Raw genomic sequence first — 23,892 nt, 5'->3', positions numbered from 1 at the left:
AGCCAATCCGTTCCCCCATCCCGGACAGGTCCGCTGCCCCAGGATCAGAATGTCCCGCCGCAGCTCGGCCATCGCCGCCTGCGGTCTCTGCCACCCGAAAGCGACCGCTTCATTAACTTATCCACCATATTCCACCCCATTATCCGAATAATGAAAAAAAAACATGTGCGCACGTGGCAGCTGGACGAAGCCTCCTCCCCATGCGCATGCCTCATGGCGTACGCCAAGGCCACTCGACGAGCTCCACGTATGCCAAATGTCATGCATGCACATGCCTCATCTCCATGGATGATGGCTTCCATGTGCTATCTTGTACATGGGATGGTCCAATCTCCAGGCGTTCGCTAGTCTTGTTGTTGAGTTTGAAAAATAAAATGAAAGCAGAAAAAAAAAATAGCGGGTGCTAGCGCAACACTTCCTAAAGCTCATAGGTTCACACTTACAGAAAAGAAAATAAAAATAAAAAAAATATAGAGGAGAACGAGAAGGTCCAAAAAGGCACGAGGGAACGGACGATCCGAAGACCCACCACCCCCTTCTCTTGTCCACCAACCAGGAGCCTTCTCCCTCTGCAACCGGCGTGCAGGGATCCCGTCGGTGCGCCTACCATCCTATTCTAAGATGCAACCACTCTTACCCTTCTTCTCCCTCCTCCTTTTTCTCCGCCCTCTCTAAATAGCGACTGCGAAGAGGGAAAGAAAAAGAGAGGACATCGGTGTTGAACATCAATCATGGCCGTTGGTGAGAACGCGGGCGGCGTCGATCTCGGGGCAAATGCGGGGTCTTCTAGCCGGGATTTCGACGCCGGCGGAGCGCCGGAGTCGGACGGCCCCAAGGATCTGGACGCCCGCCAGCCGGTGGTCCGGATGGTAGAGCCCGCCGGCGGCCTCCCGGTCCTCCGCCCCCACCAGGACCCCGCCGCCGACTCCGCCGCCGCCTCCGCCGCCTACTACATAAGGGTGCAGCAGTTCCACCCGCAGCACCGCGCGGCCGGCGGCTTCGGCGGCATCCTGGAGAAGGGCTTGGCGAGGAGCGGCGCTGGGGTGGTGGTGGCGAAGCGGGCCGATGGGGTTGTCGTCGGGAGGAAGGGGGACGCCGCAGCGGCGGCGGCCGCCGGCGGTGGCGAAGGGTTTAACCGGGAGATGAGGGATTTGGAGGAGCTCCTGTCGAAGCTGAACCCGATGGCGGAGGAGTTCGTGCCCCCGTCGCTCGCCAACCATAGCTACGCCGCCGCCACCGGCGGCGGAGTTGGCGTCGTTGACGCTGGGTTTGACTCTAATGGCTTTGGAGCGCACCACGCTGTGGCTAATGGCGGCGTGAATGGCAGTGGTAGAAGGCGGGTAAGAGTTTTAACCACATCTTCTTGCCTATTTTCGATCGTTTTCTCTCTACGGTAGCCTAGCCAATGTTATTATTTCTATGTTTTCTTCTTTTATAATGGTTTTGGTTTTGCGGTTTGGCTTAAAAGAGCGGGTATGGCCAGGGAAAGCGCCGAATGAACAGCAGGACGACTTTAGCACAGCGAGAGGAAGTGATAAGGAGAACAGTTTATGTTTCTTATATCGATCATCAGGTAATGACTCTCAGAGTTTTAGTTCTTCTGGAATTAGTTTCATTCTGAATATTCTTTGCCTCGTGACGTCATTTTTTAGATTGTGCTTCCCTCGCTAGGATATGGCAGGAGGTAGCTTGAGGCATGTCTACTGGCACTTGTTCTGGATTAACAAATATCCTAAGTTTTTGGCCTTTTGCTATCCCCTCATCTGTTCATTAGAGTTTGCTGTAGTTTGGAAGTGCTTGAAATGTTATAGAGGCAATGACATGAGTTTGCAGAATGCTTTAATCATTGTGTGGCAAGGATTTTAAATCTCGATATATCAGTTATCTTGATGATTAAGACTGAGATGAACCAGATCTTAGTTCATCTCAATTAATATAGGAAGTGGGCAAGTTTAGACAGATTTGAGGGTTTTTGAGATCTCGGTTGATAATTTCTGGATTGAGATATCGAAATCTTGGTCGAGATTGAGAACTATATTTGAGCATTGATTTCAAGATTTATTAATTAAAAAGATCTATTTAAGGAAGTAAAAAAAAAGTGATTGAAAAGTATTGCCCAATATGAATGTATTGTATCAGCTGTTATCTCGGATTTTATCATTTTATATCATCATATCAGGAGGTGCCCAATACTGAGATATACTGAGAACTTGGCTGAGATGAAAACCTTGTTTGTAGATCCATAGGAGTTTGGCAGTAAATATATAATAACAGTGTTGAGATGCGTAATATATTTGATGCAATAATCAATATTGTTTTAGTTTGGGTTTTGTTGTCTTGACACTTGGATTTTTTGCTGCTGTTATTATTATTTGTTTTTCTTTTCTTTTCTTTTTTTTGGGGGGGTGGGAGGGGTAGAGATAGGGTGGGGAGGCAAGTGTTGTTGTGCATGCTTGTGCAAATTGCATTATGCCACTTAACATTTTCATATATAGCACACAATTTGTAAGAACAAAGAAAAACTGATGAGTGCTGACCATTTGGAAAAGTAGAAGACTTGGGTCACATAAAATTTGCTATAAGACATGTTTTTAAATGATTGGCAACAATTTGAAAAAAATCCAATTTTGCAAGTCATTGAAAATGAAGGGGGTCTAGTTTAATTTATTGTATTCTTCTCTTAACTAAGAAGGGGAAAGAAGTATATTTGTATATCCACTTGAAAACTCTGAAATTGAATTCTAGCTCTCTCTAATTTGGCTCCCAAACCAATTGGACTCTAAGATACCACTCTAGATAGATTGGACTCTTTTACTTGCTTTCTCTTCTCTTTTCTCCAGAATGTGCATTCCACGTGCTTAGTTACTCATAGTAATTGATAGGAATCTGTGCCAATTGTGAAAAACATATGCATGATGGGGACTTGCTTGATAAAATATTTGACATGCTTTGGTATGTTTATGGCAAAATGTAATTTTCATTTTTCAAAGTTTGAGACAAGTTTGAATGATGGTTGTTGAGTAAACCAGCTAGATGAACCTATGTCTTTATAACGTGGTTTTTATTCTAACGCCATCATGATAAAATTTCTGTTTTCATGTACTCTAAATTCATGGGACAACTATGCAGATGGGGATTGTGATAATGTGAGGAAATGACCAAAAAGAAAATCATCCTGCATGTGAATCATGACCTTGAATAGTGGTGATGGTGGGAACTCTGTGTCCTGTTAAGTAACATGGAAGTGTAATGAAAGAATAGAAGGGTTTGTGTGTGTGTGTGTGTGTGTGTGGTATTTGGCTTAACCCTTAAGCAGAAAACAAGTTAGTGGGGGTGGAAGCTGGACGCTGAGAGGTGGTTGCTGTGATAATGGGTGGTGGTGTTCCTGGAACCATGAAAGGTGATGGTGGTAGATTAAGGATGGGCGAGGGTGACTTTTAACAAGAAAAATCGAGTTGATTTTAAATTTGGAGCATTTAGGCAGATACAGGAAAGAAGCTTATTCATAGATTCTTGAACCCGCTCCCTCTCTTCTAAGCAACGTCGGCCGAACCGGTACCGGTTCTCCGGTGGGATGAGTCGGTATGGGTCTGCACCGTGCCGGGCCGGGCCTGTACCGATACAATAGAAGAGGTGGGGAAGAGGGAGAATGAGAGAGAAAAAGAGAGAGCAGGGGAGGGAGGGATGCCGGTGGAGGGTGGCGGAGAGCCGGCGTCGGGCAGCAAGGGGAAGCCATGGCCTTCCTCTCTCTTCCTCTCCTTCCCTCCCTCGCTTGCTCTCTTTTTCTCTCTTTCCTTCTCTTTTAACAAGAAAAATCGAGTTGATTTTAAATTTGGAGCATTTAGGCAGATACAGGAAAGAAGCTTATTCATAGATTCTTGAACCCGCTCCCCCTCTTTTAAGCAACGTCGGCCGAACCGGTACCGGGCACCGTACCGGTTCTCCGGTGGGATGAGTCGGTACGGGTCTGCACCGTGCCGGGCCGGGCCTGTACCGATACAATAGAAGAGGTGGGGAAGAGGGAGAATGAGAGAGAAAAAGAGAGAGCAGGGGAGGGAGGGAGGCCGGTGGAGGGTGGCGGAGAGCTGGCGTCGGGCAGCAAGGGGAAGCCATGGCCTTCCTCTCTCTTCCTCTCCCTCCCTCCCTCGCTTGCTCTCTTTTTCTCTCTTTCCTTCTCTTTCCGCCTTTGGCAATGGTTTTCGTTTTCGTTTTCGTTGCCAAAACTGTACTGATGGGCTGCCAGTATAGCTCGGAACGGCCGAAACCGTCCGGTTCGGGACGGTTCCGCCGACTCTGCTTCCAAATATTATCATTTGAAATAAGCATATCAAAAATTTTGAAACATATACTTTCTGCATTTTCTTTCTCTAGGTTATTGGAACCAAAAAATATATTTTAAGAAAAGAAGGTTAGGATGCTTTAAATGTGGACAATATACTTGAAAAAATACAAATGCCTGACCATGTGTTTAGTGGTCATCAACCTATAACTTTTATTTGTTGAATGTCCACTGTTTTCTCTTTGTATTGATTTATTCAAGTTTACGTATTCCATTCTAGAAGAATGAAAAAAAAAACAGTTGAAGTATACAAACACATTGCAATTTCTTTCAGTAAAAAATTAAGCTTGTTAGTAAAGCTAGATTCACTTACAAAAAAGGGTGGATGTTGAATTTCTGTAGTAGTAAAATATGAAATGGGTCCTCTATTATTGGATGCAAGTATTGGGCTTATTATTGGAATGGCATGGTGATAAAGTTCAGGTGTACGAATACACTTATAATTTTTGAAATTTTGGTGATGCTTGGGGATAGCCCAAACTGAAAAGTAGAAGTGCTATTATTTTCAGTTGTCTTGAATGGAAAATATGATTAAGGATCCAAAAAATTGACTTAACAAAGTTAGATTTGGTGAACTGGCTCTACCTATCATATCTTTGTGGCCTTTTTTATAATTTAACCTTGTGTATAGCATATTGAGAGAAGTTAGAGAAGGAAGTTGACACCCTCTAAACACTTGGGGGCCCTACTTTGTCAATATATTTACCACTATGTGCCACTATTGCTTTCTCATAATAGTTCCTCGACATTTATTGGAGAACCGTAATTGTGTATCAGGATGTTATTGGATATTGCAATTTAAGGGTGCATGTATCATCTTGCGAAAAAAAAGAAATATCTGTTCGAGCTTGTTAAAATTGTATGGCATTCTTGGTCATCTTTTGTTCCAATCATACTTCACATTGTGATATGGCAAGTTTTTTTTCATGCAAGATGAAAATCTTCAAGATAATAATTTGTACCATTATTATTACTTTATGACCTCAGTTTTTATTAATTACGATCTACCGACTAACAAAAGGAAAGGTTTACCTATTTTTCATAAGTTGTGAAGGTTTTCATTTTTATGTTCCTGCTCAAAATTAATTGTCATTTATTTTGAGAGACAAGTAACGCTATTACTTTTCCCCTTCCCTTCCTGGTGATAAGTGCTTCATCACTTCAACCACCTTCTTATCTCAAAATTATCTCATGCCACTGCCCTTAGCATAAAATGGCTAAATTTCTGTTATATATATCATTTGCAACATCTATGAATTTGGACATCTAAATAATACACATCATGTCATGGGTATGATTAGTATTATATATATATGTTTAATCTTTCTAATACAAATTAGTATACCGGTCTTTATGTCACCTAATTTAATTTCTCTGCAAATTATGATTAGTGAGTATTCCGTCATCACTATTTAGAGTTAATTTCAGTTACTGACCTTCACTCATCATAACTCTTAGTTTATTGGTCATTCCAATTACAAAAACTAATCAGACCTTATATGATAATTGGCTTTATCAGCATTTGAAGATTTTTCATCAGTCTTCGGTGTATAAGCCCTGACTCTAAATATTTGACTAGATAGATCTTCTTAGATATTTTGCACTGCTCCATAAAATAAGATCTATTGGTTCATGATCTTCTATATGCGATATACTTTTGCCCACTTATTCTTTTCGCTGACTTAAAAGGCTTGTTCAACAATGAAACATGCATATTTGGTTTTAAAATTGAAACTTAGGATAAGGGGATGAGGAAACTTGTTTGAATTAAATCAGGTAAGGGGTAATAAGAGCAAGCAAAGATAATAAAGATGATTTGTGCATGAGAAACATTAAAAAAAGGAAAAATTCTGGGGTTTAAGTGGTGAAGTACCTGCTAAAGAAAGAGTCAACAGCTCTGCTTTTGTCATTTGGTGTCAATTACAAAAAGATGCTGGCTACAAATAGAAGAATAAAACCCTTATGCTGCAAGTTGTGAAAAGTGGATAAATCTTTCATTTCTTTTTCCTTTTTCCCTTTTGAATTTTAGTTGTTGGAGGATACAGAAAGGTGAGATGAGATGCCTGTTTTCTCATACTTTATTTTATAAAAGATGAAGTCATATAATTATGATGTTACAAATTGTGATTATCTTATGAATCCATATTGGACAAGGAAAGTTGAAAATTCAACTATATGAAAATGTGAATTTCTGAAAGGAGATTGGAAAGAGATGACTAAGATTTATTATTATGATTTAGGTAAAGTTGAATTTCTTTCCAGAATGACAAAATGCACTCATAATTTTTGTTGTGCTTGTGACATTTTCCAGTTTCGACGATTAATTGTATTTCATATCTGGTAGAAACAAATATCTTCTTTAGGATTTATCTTGGAGAATTGGAGAAATTTGATTATTGAAGTTGATTAATTCACAGTAGTAATCCATTCTGGGGGGAAAATAACCAAAAATTCTTTTTATAACTTAGTTTTGTCAGAATTATATTGAGGAAGTTTGTGGTATATTCTAAATCAAGTTGGAGTGCTTTATGGATTAGAAAATGGAGTTGGAGTTGCTTGGTGTCTCTTTGTGTGGATCAGATACTTTATTTAGATGACCTCTAAAGCGAGAATATTGCTTGCCTTTTTCCAGTGAATACTACATCCATTAGTTTTTTCTCATGGCTAATGCATCTATCTTTTTCTAATACATTCGTCTTGATCTTTCTCTTCTTCCGATCCTTAATTTTCAGGAAAATCAAGCCATTTCATTAAAAATCTGAAATTTCATTTCAGATTTTACACAATGCTAAAGCTGAATTTTACCTAAAATACTTTTCTTTTAAATTTCATTAAAGAGTATTGTTTCATCTTAGAAGATACTTGTATAAAAATGAAAGGACACCCAAAAGAATGCCCCAAAACTCTAAGGACGACGGGGAGTATTAGGGAAAGAGTGAACTTGTGTTCTTTATGATGTAAACTCTGCATAAATGTAGTGATAACCTTTTAGCTTGTGACATCCTTGCTCAACCCCAAGTAGGATGAAGGAAATTAATAATTGCATCCTAGCCTTAGATCCAAGAAATGAGGAACTATACTGAACTGCTTGGTTCAAAGCATACCGAGTCACATCAACGGCGGACCCGGGCAGTTACGGTAATGAAATTGAGAAACTGGCGAGGGAGGGGGAGACAGAGAAGGAAAGAGTAGAAAAGAGAGGGAGACAATGATGGTGAGCGATGACCGTTGGAATAGGGCCGAGGGAGGGGGAGAGGGAGAAGAAAAGAGAGGAAAAGAGAGAGAGAGAGGGAGAGAGGGGAGAGGAAGGGAGTGAGAGAGGGAGAGGGCGGTGGTGAGTGACGGCTGCCAGAATAGGGCCAAGGGAGGGGGGAACCCTCTCTCATCCAGGCATCGGAATAGAGGCGGAGCCCCTGTTTTGAAAGAAAACAGGAGCTTTTGGTCCCTTTTTTATGTATTTTTTTGATTTTTTTAACTAAAATCGGAAACCATCTCTCTCCCTCCCCCGGCCTTGTTCCGATGGTTGTTGCTCACCGTTGCCCTCTTCCTCCCTCCCTCTCTCTCTCTCTCTCCTGTCTTTTCCTCTCTTTTATTCTCTCCCTCCCTTCCTCCCTCTCCCTCCCCTTCCTCCGTTTCTCTTTTCCTCTCTCTCCTTCCTCTCCCCCTCTCTTGTTGGTTTTCCTATTGGTTCATGCTAGAACGGCATGGCACTGGGACATACCGTACCGTACTGTCGGCCTACCGGCACGGGTGCGAGTTCCCGTACACCAGACCTTGCTTGGATTTGTATCTCTCCAAGGCATGTCTAGGAAATGATTTAGTGTTGAGCATCAATAAATAGTGGAAATTTATTTGTTGATGCTGATAAGAGATACTCATCATGGGTTTCCATCGTAACACTTGGAGACTTCAAATGCAGAACCCTCTATGGGAGATCAAAATTCGTCGTCAAATCCCTTTATCTCATGGATCAACAGAAATTTGAGCCGCTTGCACATGTTTCATCTATGTTTGATGCTAGTTACCAATTACTGGACATTCCAAAAGCACAAGAAACCTATTATTGGTTTGAAACTAACTGAGCATTATGAAAATGTTTAAACAAATGTTTAGTAAAATGGTGATGAACAATAATGAGATGGGAATAAAGCAAAAAATTCTTGAAAGATTGCCGATGAGAAAGGATAAAAATGGGAAAAGTATTACATTTGAGCCACTAGCTAACAATAACAGCCAGAAATGACTTGTCATAGAATCAGAAAGCTATATAATTTAGGGTGTCACAACAACAGTGCATAATCTTAAGAACCCAATTTAGATCCTTCGTCACCACAAACACAAAATTAGCCTCAACTTATCATGGTCTGACAACAAGTAGTCGAAGATAAACAACATCAACTGAATGGAGATCCTTCAGAATCACAACCATAAAACTAGCCTCACCTTATCATAGTTACACGGCAATACTGACTGAAATAAATATGCCAATTTAGATTTTCCTCCATTATCTATTCAAATTACTGGTCAAATGCCCTAAACTGTCAGCCAGTAGATATCTGCCAAATGGTATCGTTCTTGTTCTGATAGCAGAAGAACCTAAGGAGGGAGCCTTTTGCTGTATATAAAAAGAAAAACTTCCAAAGTAGTTAAATATTTAATATATATTTTATGCAATTTTTCAACCTATAAGGAATGGTTTATTGAATCGACCATTGACAGATGAGTTGGAAGGTCTAGGTGTTAATAACCACTCACCTCACTTTGACTATGTCAAAGAATCTTTACAAATGTGGCATGCAATATGATTGAAGAATTTCATCATCTATCTTTTCCAAGTAAATAAAATCAAAGGACATCTGTTTAAGGACTTTGGTCCTAGAGTTTGTACTTGATTTATGCAGTGACATTAGTATAAGTTATAGACTATGGTTGGGAGGCGAGGAAGAGTCCATATCTGAAACAAGGATTTGGTTGGGCATAAGGGTTTGAAATAATCTAGAAGGCTAAATAGAAATGTTCCACCATGATTAAATAGAAATGCTCCATGGTCAACAAAAGTATCTTATTGCATCTTATGGTAGATTTATATAGTTAAACTCATCAGTATGGACACCATAATTACAATGTTTTATATAGAACCTATTAGATCAAACAATTTTTCTTAACCTAGACCCCATACATCAAACAATCCATACAAACTACTACCTTCCATAAGTGAGGCGACAAAATCTCTCGCATTCTTCATTCCTCCAGAAATTATTAGATGAATCCCTCGTTTTCCTACACAAACCCCTGAGATTGTCTTATCCCATGACCTAGGCTCCTTGAAGAGTCCCTTAGGATTTCTAGTTGCCTTATAAATCCTATATGGGTAAGCAATAGAAACTCTCCACATCCCAAGGTCGGTAGTATAGTCTCGATCTACTTGGTTCGGGGCGTGCCTGGCCATACCAGAGGCCACCCGGGATGGTTCTAGCCTTGGATCAAGAAACCGACGAGGGAGGGATAGAGGGAGAAGGAAAGAGAGGAAAAGAGAGAGAGAGAGGGAGGGAGAGGGAGGAAGTGAGGAAGATGCTGGTGGAGCGTGAGAGAAGCTGAGGGGGGAAAGAGGGCTTTCCCATTGCCCTCTCCCATACACCTTGCTAGAACAGGGGCAGTGCCCTTGTTTCATTTCGAAATAGGGGTTTGGCCCTTGTTATGTATATTTTAATTGTTTTAAGTGAAGTCGGTAGCCATTGTAGTGGTTGCCAACTTGACTTAAACAAATTTAGGAAAAAAGGGTCGAAGGCCCTGCTTCAAAATGGAATAGGGGCTCCACCCTTGTTCAGGCAATGAAAAAAAGGGTCGAAGGCCCTCTTTCCCCCCTCAGCTTCTCTCACACTTCAAAAGCCCTCGCCCCCCTTCCTTTGCCTCTCTCACAATCCATCAACATTTCCCTCACTCTCTCTCTCTTTTCCTTTTTTCTACTCCCTCTCCCCCTCCCTCTCTCTCTACGGCCCTCTCCCACTCTTTCCCTCCTCTCTCGCTCTCACTCTCCCTCTCCCTCTCTCCTCCCCCTCCTCTTTTCCTCTTCGTCCTCCCTCTCTGCTCCCGTACTGGTTTCCTTGTTGGTTCATGCTAGAGCGGCATGGCACGGGGGTTGTCACGCTCCGACCCGATGGCCCAAGCCGAGCACGTGAAAACGGCTACACATCCATAGGGTTAACCCACATGTCATGCAAGGCCTGCCGTATGGTTCATACGCATTCATGTCATTCCAAACTCAGGCAATGGCAGGAATAAATAATCCAATGCATTTATTCAATAGTCCACAACTACTAATAATAAGAATACATCAAATTATTGCAAGAAACATTAATCATATATTTTCTAAACCTTAAGCTCCTCACTGCTCAGTCCCAAGCCCCGTCTAGTTACCAAAACCTCCAATAAGATCAAGTATATTATGCAAGAAATATAAGTTTTACATGATTTTTCATAAACAACATGTGGAAAATATATGAAACATATCACATCTATCAACATAGATTTCATAATACATTTGGCCAAAAATAAATTCTCCAAAACTAGGGATGGACTATCCATTTTCACTCTCTTAGTTCTTGTGACTATGGCCACGATCGATCTGTGATTGCCCTATTGGAGGCCTAGAAGGAAACTAGCTCTGTAATCATACGGAGAACATGCTTGGTCAGCATGTGCTAGCGATTAGCCCCAACTGGCTAGGCTCGAAATGAAACTAGCTCTTGACTATAACATGCCGTCAGCCGGCATGCGCCCGTGATCGCCCCACGAAGGCCCAAAAAGAGGCTAGATGCTAAACCTGTGTGATCATAGTCGGACTAAAGTGGCAAATCAGAACACAACAATATCAACGCATTTATTGATGCAATAAAATCAGGTTATGCCCAAGTAAAATAAAACATACTCGATTCAATCATCTTCATGCACTATGCATATTATGCTTAATTTGAGCAGAATATACTAACAATAGAATAATTTTTAAATAATAGATATCAAATCATGTGCATGATTAATTACCAGGGGAAGAGGTAACTTACCATTTCCGCTCTAAAATCTCTCAAAATCCACCAATCAGAGAAATCATCCCAAAACCTAAAAAGTTACATATCTTATTAGACTTCTATAAGACACCATATAACTTAAAATGTCTTGTGGTAGGATCTAGTCCATGTCGAGACCACCACATCTAGCCTAACGCCCAGTGGTCTCACCCATCCCTTGGATCAAAATATGAATTTTATTAGATGGGGTTTGTGATTACCTGAATGCAAAGGAATCAGTCTCAATCATGCCTCCACGCTATCTGGACCCTAGTTTTCACCTGTTCAGATTAAGGTTCCAGGGTTAGACCGAATTTATCAATTAAAAGAAAATTAGACTCGGTCTAAGTCAACTAATAAAGATAGAGGAGAGAGAGACTTAGTCTGGGTTTAATTAGGGGCTTGGATTTCGATTCATCGGCAATGTGGCAAAATCATTGCATTCGGTCCATAGGTCAACCAACATAGGGAAGAGAGAGAGATATTTGATCTAAGGTTAGTTGGGCTTTTGGGCTTGATCTACTTTGTTTAGGTCCAATCAGAGACTTGGCCTATTCAGTCTTGGTCGACCAAAATAGGAAAAGAGACTTGAACTAGTTTTACTCAGGGCTTTGGGTTTGGTTTGTCAATGACCTGGATCAATCAATGTAATTTGGTCCACGAGTCAAGTAGAGAGAAAAAGAGGGTTTTTCTTTTTTAATTAATTAATTATAAATAGGGGAAAATTGAGAAGAAAATAGAAGAAATAAGAAGAATGGAGAGAAAGAGGAAGAGAGGGAAGAGGAAAGATAAGAGAAGACAGATCGTGGTGGGTTTCAGCAGCTGGGTACAGTAGAGCTGGTGTCTGAGGCGGCCACTACGGCGGTAGCAATGACCAAGGATGGCGGCAGCAGTTGTAAATAGGGCTGATTGAAGAGGATCAACATCTCGAGTTGGGTTAAATCAAGGGATAGGGCTCGGCTTAGAGAAGAATGGAGGAGGAAAGAGCTCACTGGTGTGTGGCGGAGGTGGTGGATCTCAGCTGAGGACGACGAGCTCCAGCGGAAAATGAGTGGCAACACTTGGATCGGGAAAAATAGAGCACATTGGGATCTGATAGAGAGTAGGGGGTTTGGGGGCAGTGACGGTCGATCGGGCGACAACCACCAAAGATGAGGAAGAAGGAAGGGAGGCTCGGTGATGGTTCGACCGTAAGGGAGGGGGTTAAATAGGAGTTTTTAAGAAGGATAAACATGGTGGTTTTGCAGTCTTAACAATATTTCAGTTAAGCACCTAACTTGCCATGCTATGCCCATCAATGCAGTCTTAACAATATTAACTCTTTATCAGATAAGAAGTTAAAGAAGGCAATATGAGAGTAACAAAACTTTGAGTTAAAAGCTTATTTATAAATGATAGTAATGTTTCGAACATGCTGGACCTTTTTTTTGGCTTGATGACTTATCAATTGGTAGCTTTGAGGTAATCTTATGAATTTTCTTGAAGAAACTTCATTGCAATCTTGTATATCTATTGCCTCAAGCTTCAGTATGCCAAGCTCTTTGCTTTGTCGATCGACCCTCTTATAATGTAAAGATCTAGAAGACATTGGCATTCTCCCCTAGTATCGCTGATTTCTTTTTCTTTAGGAAGCATGGATGCTTCAAATTACATGTTATGTCCATATCAGATATTTGTTACTCATCAGTTACTTATCAAATATGTGTCTGGTACTTGTGTTAAGTATTATATTTTTCAAAATGAAAAAAAGACTCTACATTCTTCCTAGATACAATGGAGGGGGAGGGATCTCCTTTCTTTTCTTTAGATATTAATGTTAACCTTTGAATTGTGAAGGGTAAAGTCCTGATGCTAATATTAAAATATGAGGTATGATTTGAATGATGAGCAAATGATAAGCTTGTAAAAGTTGATGCTACTTTGTAAACTATTGCTTTATGGATTTTTTTTAAATACTTTATAAGTATATATATCTTTGAATATGCGTATATTTTAGTTGATGTATATATGTATGTATGTGTATGTACGTGTATTTATCTATATATGTATAGATGAATGCATGTATATATACATATACATATACATACACACATATATATGTTTATGTGTATATATGAATATGTGTGTGCATATATGTACACACATGCATACTTATATATGTGTGTGTCCTAAAGTACCTGATTAGATTCTTGTGTTATCCACTTCTTTATACTCTTCAATGGGATGTGATTTTTTGCATGATCGTATTGCAAATCCGCTCCTTTGTGCTGCAATGGTGTAATAGTTCCTTAACTATTACTATCTTGTTTAAAATCTGCATGATTTTATGTGTTAATGGTGTGGATTGTGTAGATCCTACTTCAAATCAAGCAAGATATGATATGAAATACTTCTTGCACTGCTTAATGATGAAAACTACGGATGGTGGAATTGTCGCGAACTGCTAGCTTCAGGGCATACTGTCCCGACTTGGTTGGTTGTTGAGATGAAATGGGCTTTTGGTTCAGTTCATGGTGGTTTATTTATTGGTGTGGTCTGACTAATCTTTGGGTTATCTCTTCATCGGTTCACTATTTCTCTCGAAGCTTCTAGCTCTCCTCTATCACCTTGCCGTCCTCTCTTCCTCCAGTGCTTCGACTATTGTTGCCGTTACCAGTCTCATGGCGACCTCCATCGTTGTGGTACTCGTAGCACCTCAAGATTATGCCTGGCTAATGGTGATGCTCCTCCCTTTCAGGGTCTACTCGTTCAACCCTTCGACCTCTCAGTCTCCTGATCAATGATGATCTACACCAAAAAGCAACCAAACCATCGGATCTGAGATCAAGAAGCATGTATTCGATGATCTTTCTAGGTTGGATCGAGGGATCGAGGCCTTAGATTCGAGGGAGGTGCAATCTGTGGCCCAGACTATTAGATCTCTCTCTCTCTCTCCTCTTCTCCCTCTCCTTTCCCTCTCCATCCCGTCGGTTCCTGTAGTGTCCCTCACCGATTGGCGATTGCTCCTTCCTAAAGGTCACAGGACCAAAGCCTCTCGACCTCTCCTTTTCTCAGATGATGATTTGCACCTAAAAGCGAGCAAGCCATCAGATCTGAGATCAAGAAGCATGTGTTCGAGGATCTTTCTAGGTTGGTTTGAGGGATCAGAGCCTTCGATTCGAGGGAAGTGCCATTTTATGGCCTAGGTGAATTGTTCTCTCTCCCTCTCCCTCCCTCCCTCCCCCCTCTCTCTCCCCTTCTCCCTATGCTCCTCTCCCCATCCTCTCCCTTGATTCAAGTACACATTGGGTCAGTACGGTATCGATTGCTGGCCGATATGGTTTTCGGTACCAGTTCGATGAACCTTGATAAAAATATTGCTAATGCATATATCCTTGGATCATCTTGATCAAGTACCGGGCCCCGTACTGGTACGATGTTATCACTATGTCGGTGTAATATGGTATGGGGCTGGTTTGGCATACTGCGTGTCATCCAGTTCGATATGGTATGGTGTACTATAAACTTGATTTTTACTCTGATTTATTACTTACTATTTTCTTATTAGGGGAAAAGAGGAGCATATTGAAGTCACTCTGTCACTCTCGAACACCAAGGATTCTACATTAGGTCCTAAACATCAAGGATTTGACATCCTTTTGTCATAATAATACCTAACTTTGTTAACATATTGTTCTACGACACTAAAATACTATCCATGCTCAAAACATTCAGTAAATTTAAATATGTTTGATTAAATTCAGACAATTGATATGCTCTTGCAATAAGATAATAAGAAGCTTTTGATTGTTGTTTAGACCTATTACTATGAATTTTTCACATCTCACTCCTTTAACACAAAAAGTTAATACTTTAATCTAAATGAACTTATCTGCCCATTTGAAGCTTTCTATTGTCCTGTATTCCCTTTGTGACTTCTATCTCAAATGCACATTCTCACATCTCTGTAAAGTACCTGGGCTAGGAAGGTGACTGTTCGCTCCTAGCTCTAAGACTAGGGCTATGATTCATTCTCACATCTCTGTCTTTCTTTGTGTCCTTCACCAATCAAAAGGACCCCTTATTTGGAATCCGAATAAACTTTCCAAGGCCTATCTGTTGATTCCTTTGGCCCCATATTGTATTTTTCAAAGTAAATTGTTTTAAACTAGCTTTTTCTTTATCGGAATCCATAATGCAGAGGGTGGGTTTGCCTAATTTGCCTGTACTCTAACATTGGATTGAATTACTATGGGAAACATCATTTGTAAGTATGATCTGTGCAGCTGATTTTTGTTTACACATTGCTGTAATAGTTTATAGTTTTTGAAACTTCTGTGTCACTTGTGAAACAGGCCTAAAAAATTTGGTGTTCTTTGATTTACATGATTTCTTCATTATGGACAGGAAGTTTATTCTCTGTTTATATCACCATTAGGATTTTTTTTTTTAATAAGGACGTCTTTACCTTGTTGCGTTCATCCTTCATTTGATTGAGGGGAAGGTTTGACATATAACTATTGGGATTTAGGTTACTGAAGAACAGCTTGCAGCACTATTCATTAACTGTGGACAGGTAAGTTTCTTTCATCTCCTTTGAATTTTTGTGGAATTTAATACATATAAAGTTTAATCTTTTCCTTACTGCTGAAGGTTGTTGACTGCCGTATGTGCGGGGATCCAAACTCTGTTCTTCGTTTTGCTTTCATAGAGTTCACTGATGAGGGTGATTACCAATGTTTACATATATTTTCTTGCTTAGCTTCTCATATTTATAAACTTTAAATATCATTGATTGTTGTGATGTGATGATGCAACTTCAGAAGGTGCAAGAGCTGCTTTAAATTTGTCAGGAACTGTGCTTGGATATTACCCAGTAAGGGTGCTTCCTTCCAAGACTGCAATTGCCCCTGTTAACCCGACATTTCTGCCAAGGGTAAGAGATTTAAATTTGTTATGCTATTTCTTTGGAGATGCTATACATGTTATATGTGAATATTTTCCTTGTCTTGATATCTTGTTGATTAGTGGTTAACTTTTAACCATTCTTGGGGCCTTTAGTCCGATGATGAACGTGAGATGTGTGCAAGGACTGTTTATTGTACAAATATTGACAAGAAGGTAAACTATAAATTTGTTGAATCATTCTTCCAAATTTTATATTACATCATTTATGCATCTCTAGAACCACTTTTCCCATCAAAGCTTTCTGCAGGTTTCACAGGCAGATGTTAAACTCTTCTTTGAGTCTCTATGCGGAGAGGTTTGCAGTCTCTATGTTCAAATTGTGTTCATTTGTTCTTTTTCAAATATTATTATTGTTATTATTATTATTTAATATTGTGACATAATCTTGTATGGTACAGGTCTATCGCTTGAGATTGCTTGGAGATTATCATCATTCGACTCGCATTGCATTCGTCGAGTTTGTGATGGTTCGTATCTCTGGCTTTCTGCATTAATGCCAAACTATCACCATTCATGTGTAACTTTTTGACACAAGGAAATTTTCTTAGTGTTAAACTTATTAGTATGGTGCAGGAAAAAAAGGATTCAAGGAAACTGAAAGTCTACAGCTTGTATCAGCATGCATGTTGTGTTTCTTGTCTTCTCTGAAAACAGCTCTTATCTAACTAATACTATTTGCTGCCTCATGATTTTAACTAGATTTGAGCAATCGTTCCCTGTACCAATTTTATTGTTCAGTTATTGTAGGTAGTTTCTTATGGCTTTGATTCAAGAATCTCCCACATAACACTTTAGAAAATTTAATTTCTTTAAAATGTTTTGAGACTTCTATTCGCTGATGAAAAGCAAAGAGCGGTATTTGTCACTACTTATGTCAATATGTCCTACATCTCATGTTGCTGTGCTATTTGTTTTTAAATTATTTATGTACATGTCTATATTTTTGAAGTCTTCCATATGACAACACAAACACTATGTTAGAGATAGATTATTTGTGAGTGATTGGAACAAATAAAGATTAAAATAGAGTTTCTTTTTTTTTTGTGTGTGCTCAAAGGCATCATATCCCACAGTACTAATGTGCGCGAATACAAGTTTACCAATTAATTGTTAGTAATAAGTTTCATGGGGCATGCTACTCAATGTTCTAGCTATATATTGATGCTTTGGTGGTAGGTGTTGATTGTCCATTGGGAGGTCCTTTGCCAAGATTTGCTCTGCTATTGCATCTCATGACCTGGGATGCATTTGGGCTTGGTTCATTGAACGGACCCTTGTGACTGGTGTAGTTTAGTACGTGGGCTTTGGCCTGATATCTGTATTCATGGTTTAGCTTGGACTTGTGGATGCGGACATATTCGTGAGACTCATGTCCAAGCTGTAGTTATGATTGGATTTGTTTTGGAGCCTAAAATTTTTCTCTAAAGTCTAGAGCTCTTCTCTTTTTTTTTTAATTATGGGAACTTTCTAGGAAGTTTTTGTTTTAATTATTTACTCTTCAACACTTTTAATGCTATACTATTGTATATAGTGACTAGTACATGAACCAATCATAACTTTTATAAATCTAAAATAGGTAAATAAATGGTTGGTTGGATATAGTTTAGTTCCTTATATTTTGGGATCTTATTTGGTGGGAAATAAACTGTTGATTTATTTAGGAGATCCAGTTTCCAGTGTTAGGAACTCCTTTGATGTTGAACTATGTTGAAAAAGGCCTTAAGTCATAATAGGTAAGTTGAGAGAGTCATTTCTTGAGTAGGAATTCTAGTAGTTTGACCTGTATAAGGAGTGTTTTAGAGTTTCAAAGGAGTTATTTTGTTTGTAAAGATTTTTAGCATCCCCCCGCTTTTTGATTTATCTCATCTTCAATCTCTGCTAATATTAACCTTGGTTTTCCTATTCTAAATCCCACCTAGCTCTTGTTTTAAACATAAGAGTAAATTACAAAAAGCCCTTTGAGATTAGGGGTAAATTGCACTTATACCCAGTAGTTTGAAAAACCCACGCTTACGCCCTTAAGGTTTCTCCATCAGTTTAACCTATAACTTAACAGAACATTAGTCAAACTGTTAACCTTAAATGGGACCCAAATACATTAGAAAAAAATTTCAAAAATGACCAAAATAACCTTAAGTGACAAAATAGCCATGCAAGGACACAAAAAAATGGGTGCATCCTCCTTGCCACCCAAGGGCAATTTTGACTTTTCACATGAGGTAAATGGTTTCATTAACGCCGTTAATTTAACTAGGTATAAGTGTAGGGATTGGGTATAAGTGTAATAAATATAAACCTTAAAGGGGTTTTGTAATTTACTCTAAACATAAATATGAAATCCAATATATGAATTTATGTTATAGGAGCACTCTATACCACCAAGCAACTGACAAGGTTTCTCTAGAAACTTGTTCTCTAGACGTTCTACCTCATTAAGAACCCATACCAGAAATTGTTAGGCCTTTTTTTAATAATACCATATCACTAGAAAACTTTTATCTGCCTTGCTTTTGGTTGAAGGATGGCAAAGTAACTTATGTGATCCAAACCATAGTTTGCCAAACTCTTCAGGGCTTCAGGCCCTTCCATTCGTTGTAGTCCATCCTCTTGGTCCTACATCACTTGTTTTCAGCCTGTTAATAAAAGGGCCATGCTTCGTTGTCGAGCAGTTTCTCAATACTTCCAATACCTGCAAGTTTAGAAAACTTGTATTTTGTTTCTTGGGAAACATAGTTGTCTTTAGTTTTACCTACTTCTAAGCTAACTGGGATGGTGAATCGTGGATTAAAATTTTAGGTTGCATTTGGTTGTAGAATAAATGTTGAAGGAATAAGGGAAAGTTATTTGGATAAATTATGAAGAATAGCTTGTTTGCATATTTGAACCTGTGACGCCCAGTTCACAATAGAGCAATCTTATTATTGCGCCTAGGCCCTAAGAAAAAGGATGAAACTGGTGATTGAATATAGATTATGCAAACTTAAATGATTTATTTCAATATAATATCGTCTTGAAAAGGTCTATCTCGTGCTTCCCCGCCAACTCGACCAGTCACAATGCATGACTAAATTGGCTTTCGTGTTTGATGGTGGATGACCGAACTGATCTTCATGTTGAGACAACATAACTCTACCTCATGGATAAATAACAATGAAAGCAAACTAAAAATCAAAACCATGAAAATTATTTCAAAATTAAGGTGAAGGCGCAGGCTGTGAAAACACCATCATCATTGGCTTTACATAGGATGCATGCCATGCCAAGTATCGACTAGTGGATCATAACAATACTAGCTGCATGCCATACCTGGCAAGGCCGTCAGAGCCTGGCATCCAGCATGTCATCATCACCTTACATTTGCTGGTACAATGGTTGCCTACTAGCCATCCAATTGCATCTCAGAAGGTTTGAGAAAAGAAAATCATAAAATGGCATCCTGAATTAGTAAAACAAAAATGCAAAAACATCTGACTCAAAACATGGAAAACGATGAAAATCATTGAGTGGACCCATCCGGAGCCCTCACAGACATGCTATCAAGTATGTTATGGGCATAGGAGGGTTCTAAGCCTTCCTCACAACATACATCAGGCACATCTTGGGTATAGAAAGTTACATTCTCCATTCAGAAACCCAACATGCAGGTCCAAAATAATTCAGAAACAACTAAAATAGAGATCTATTGTGAAATAGCTTCATACATACAAATCTGAAAATCCAAGAGCAAGGGATCCATACCATTGGTGATGGAAGAAAAAACCAAAACAAGGCACAACTGAGGGAGAGACGGGCATCATGCACTTCTTGGCACTGGACTGGAGAAAGGAGGCCTCAGGTGATTCTAGCAGCCGGTAGAGGGGAGACCAACATAAGAGCTCATCAAAGAAGGGAGGCCACGATTGGGTCTGCTGCAAAAAAATAAGCTCCCACCAGCCAAATGAGCTTGCCTGTAGCTGGAGAGGACTTGGTAGGGCCTCAAAATTGGTGAGGCAGCAACAACACTTGAGGGGAAAAGCGAGGGTTTTGGGAAATTTGAGGAGGGTTCAAAGGAGGAAAAGCAAAGGAAGCTCCCAACCGTGATGGGGCGATGGATTAGGGCATTAGTGAGCTAGATTGGCTTGCCGCTAGTTGGAGGGGGCCCTGTGAGGCCTCAAAACTGGCAAGGGAGTAACACCACAAGGGAAAAAGGGGAGGGAGTGGGAAAGAGGAATTGAAGGAGGGGGGCAAAGAAGGAAAGCTGATGGAATAAGGGCCCAAACTAGGGCATGACAATTCTAACAGCCTCTCCTCTCTTGTGGAATCTTGTTTCCTCTGGTAGGGAATATTGTGCCTGTCATAGGATAGGCTATTTTGGAGGCAAAAAAAGCTGTTCGGGTGGAATAGGGAGGAATAAGTTGCTTACTCCGCCCCAATTCCACCTTCGAAATAGAACCTTAGACTACAGGACCTTAGACTACGCTTTTCTTTTGGTCCAGGCGAAGCATCTCTAATAGAAAATAATGATATTTCTATTACAAAGTTTTACCATACTATTATGGAGGTAACGTATGTTGCAGTTGATCCAATTTATCCTCTTGGGCATGCAGTGATGTTTAGGCCAAACTGACCTAATATCTGTTTAGATAGACTAGTTAAAATGCACACGCAAGTGCATGTGGCTACAATCGAAGATTTTAGATGTAGGATAAATTTTAACATGAGTTATGTACCAAGATGTCATATTCATGATATTGTTTAATATTTATTTCATATATTATGTTAATAATCTAGATACACTTGAGTTATGTGATGACCAGCAAATTACTTTATTTGGATTGGAGTATGCAGGACTCTTATCATACATAAAATCATGGAAATCCCAAGTCCAGAAATGTTAGGATATTTTTTATGCTGGTTTAGCATGGTTTAAACATCTATGTTGCATTTTGTTGCAGAATAAATTGAGGGAATAAAGAAAAGTTATCCAGGTGTTGTAGAAGGAATGGACTTATTCTGCATGATAAGGTTTGTTGGCAATTGGTTGGAGGAATAAGCGGGAGGGCATAAGGGTAGGGAACAAAGTGCATTTAATGTGCATTGAATTTTGTCACAAGGACAAAATTGCCCTTCCATTTTTTGTGTTTTTAAATAGTGGATAAGGGCAAAAGAATAATTGGAGGGGTAATATGGTAATTGTGCCGAATAAATTTCCATCTAATACCATAGAATAAGATTATCCGAGCCTCCCTTGTAGTCAACCATGATGTAATTGGGAGGAATATCTCATAGGGCATTACAAGAAAGGAATATTCCTATTCTGTTGGTGCCAAATTGTTTTTTTGGTAGGATAAGTGGGGAAACTAGGGGATATCCTTTGCTTTTCGGGTGACCAAAGTCTACCCTAAGAAAGAAATCTAAGTAGGGTAGTTACTGAGAATTGAAAAGTTGGTAAATGTAGCCAAAAAAAGTTGGGAAATGTAGAAACGTTAATGTATTGCTAGGATATTTCTAAAAGGTGGCTAGTCTTAGGAGAAGCTTAGCTGATCCCACACCTGGCCAGTGTGCAACCATATCTGACTTTGGAAGGCCTTTGCATTTTTGTGGCTTTTAATTGCTGTTCTGTGAAGACCTTTGTGCTATTGCAGGCTGCTCATGTATGCAGTGGGTTTGATTGCTGTTAATGAGACAGGTCGGCACTACAAATTTTTTTAGTCCATAATAACAATAAAACTTCTAAAATATTCCCAGGTGCAGTATATTGCCTGAGGAAACCTGGATTGTGAACTGCTGATGACAAATAAGCCTTTGTACCCTAAAAAACACTGCAATGGTGCAATCCTTGTGAACTGGATGAGACCCAATTTACATCCTTTTCAGGTAGCTTCTGGGAGACATGTAGTGCTACTCTGGTGATTTTCGCTAGATGTGTTGTATCTATTTTACTACATTTTCCAGTTCACAAAGGAAAATTGATATGAGAGTTAAGTCATTGATGGATCACCTTTCTTGGATACTGTCATACATCAGATGGTATTCATATGCTGATTGTTACTGCCATATTTCTATCAAATATTTGGAAGTTTTGATGGATTTGTCGAAGATTAGAATTAGGTAGAATTATGAGAAAAATTGGAGAAAATTCAGTTGAATGAGAATCAAGATACTGATGATAAATGATGAACTAAGAACTTACTAAAACTGCAATGCAACATCTGCCTCAATGGATATAGAATTTGGCTTTCATTTCAAAGTTTAGAAAGAGGAGAGATCTGGTTCATTTGTTGGGGGATTGAAAGAGGATCTAGTGCTCATAGTTGAAGGCCATCCATATATTAAATGATTTGATTTGTGTCTTTTCTCTGTATTTATAAGTCATTGGATATGTTGAATACATGCTAAATTTTTTCTCTTGTTCTGGCATCCTGAGCATTCATGAAATTTGGGAAGCTGCGTAGAATTTCCAGTCTATGCTTGCTGTCTAAGCCATCTCCTTTAGTCCTCCCTACCTTCTACTTTACCACTTATTCATTCTATCGTATATCAGTGCTTCTTTTCTTTAGTTCCTATTTGGGCCCTTGACCTTGAGTCTGCTCAAGTATGGTGCAAAGTCTTACTTAAGCATTTTAAATCCAAATTTGATGCCAAAATACATTATTTGAAAAACACCCTTGCAGGCTGAGAGTGCAACTACTGCCCTCAACTGTAGTGGCGCGATTTTGGGATCCTTGCCTATAAGGTACATTTTCTTGTATCTTATTTAAATTTATGCGTGTTATAGCCCTTCCCTGGTTTCTTTTTTCCTTGATGTCTGTCTTCTATCTCCTTGTAAACATTTTAGGATAAGCCCCTCGAAGACTCCTGTGCGGCCACGTGCTCCTCGTCAACCCATGAGCTGAAACTTTTAGGTCCATGGCATGGCCGATAGAACTTTTATACACACACAGAGTATACAGGGGTATTAAGGTATTTCTCTTTTGGATTATAACTTATTTCTATGTAGCTTCTTAATGTTTTGTACCTGGCAAATCTTTATATGTCTAGTGGGGTGGATCGTTCTTTTCTGGCACATAGAGTTGGTTGGGACATTGAGGCTTTTGACAGTTTATCAGTAGACAATGGACAAATTTCCTTAACATATCTATGAAAAAAAGCTGTATCAATTGTGTGGAAAATATTGCTGAAGGAAGCTGTTCTAGTTGCCTGAAAGTGTTCTAATCAGTTGCTTCTATTGGTTATTAAATAAAAGCTTGCTTCCTGCTGCACTGACTGGCTGTAACAAGGGGTTGGTTTGCTTTGAAGTTCATCAACTTTTCCTGGGTAATTTTTTACGCATCTGATGAATTCTCTCTTCTTGGCTGTGGATTAATTATGTATAACCTCTTTGAAACTTAGGGACGATCAGTGAGGGGATGTTGTTACCGATCACTGATCACTACTGTTATGAATAGTCTGATCTTATGTATTTCTTATTATTAATGCTTAATATTGATTGAATGCTTGTGTATGGTCAGAAATTGCCATGTATCATGATTCAGATATAGATTACAGCTCAACTGGTCTGGA

The 23,892-nt window shown here is 39.5% G+C and overlaps 1 protein-coding gene across 5 annotated transcripts; it reads left to right on the top strand.

Moving 5' to 3' along the window:
* Positions 1–419: 419 nt before the first annotated feature.
* LOC103696585 (polyadenylate-binding protein-interacting protein 11-like) lies at positions 420–23,816 on the top strand. 5 transcript variants are annotated; one of them, XR_602430.4, is made up of 10 exons: positions 420–1,340; positions 1,469–1,573; positions 15,914–15,958; positions 16,036–16,108; positions 16,206–16,318; positions 16,444–16,503; positions 16,588–16,645; positions 16,749–16,817; positions 23,004–23,065; positions 23,168–23,816. XR_602430.4 is itself a non-coding variant. In XM_008778258.4 (10 exons), exons 1-10 carry the CDS (start codon positions 732–734, stop codon positions 23,223–23,225), a joined length of 1,227 nt encoding a protein of 408 aa, XP_008776480.2. In that variant the 5' UTR covers positions 420–731; the 3' UTR covers positions 23,226–23,816. The 5 variants fall into 5 exon arrangements, 3 of the variants coding, with proteins under 3 accessions (XP_008776480.2, XP_008776478.2, XP_026656750.2); XM_008778258.4 differs by having other exon boundaries at positions 1,484–1,573; positions 16,598–16,645; XM_008778256.4 differs by having other exon boundaries at positions 16,598–16,645.
* Positions 23,817–23,892: the final 76 nt, after the last annotated feature.

This window comes from Phoenix dactylifera, unplaced genomic scaffold (genome assembly GCF_009389715.1).
Source record: "Phoenix dactylifera cultivar Barhee BC4 unplaced genomic scaffold, palm_55x_up_171113_PBpolish2nd_filt_p 000421F, whole genome shotgun sequence".
Classification (NCBI taxonomy): domain Eukaryota; kingdom Viridiplantae; phylum Streptophyta; class Magnoliopsida; order Arecales; family Arecaceae; genus Phoenix; species Phoenix dactylifera.
This window is presented reverse-complemented; position numbering and strand designations above follow the sequence as displayed.

Bases quoted from the DNA above. Each gene is read 5' to 3' on its own strand.
- LOC103696585 (XM_008778256.4), top strand. From the start codon at position 732: ATGGCCGTTGGTGAGAACGCGGGCGGCGTCGATCTCGGGGCAAATGCG. The intron at 15,959-16,035 runs GTAAGTTTCTTT...TTACTGCTGAAG, and splicing joins TATTCATTAACTGTGGACAG to GTTGTTGACTGCCGTATGTG. The intron at 16,504-16,597 runs GTAAACTATAAA...AGCTTTCTGCAG, and splicing joins GTACAAATATTGACAAGAAG to GTTTCACAGGCAGATGTTAA.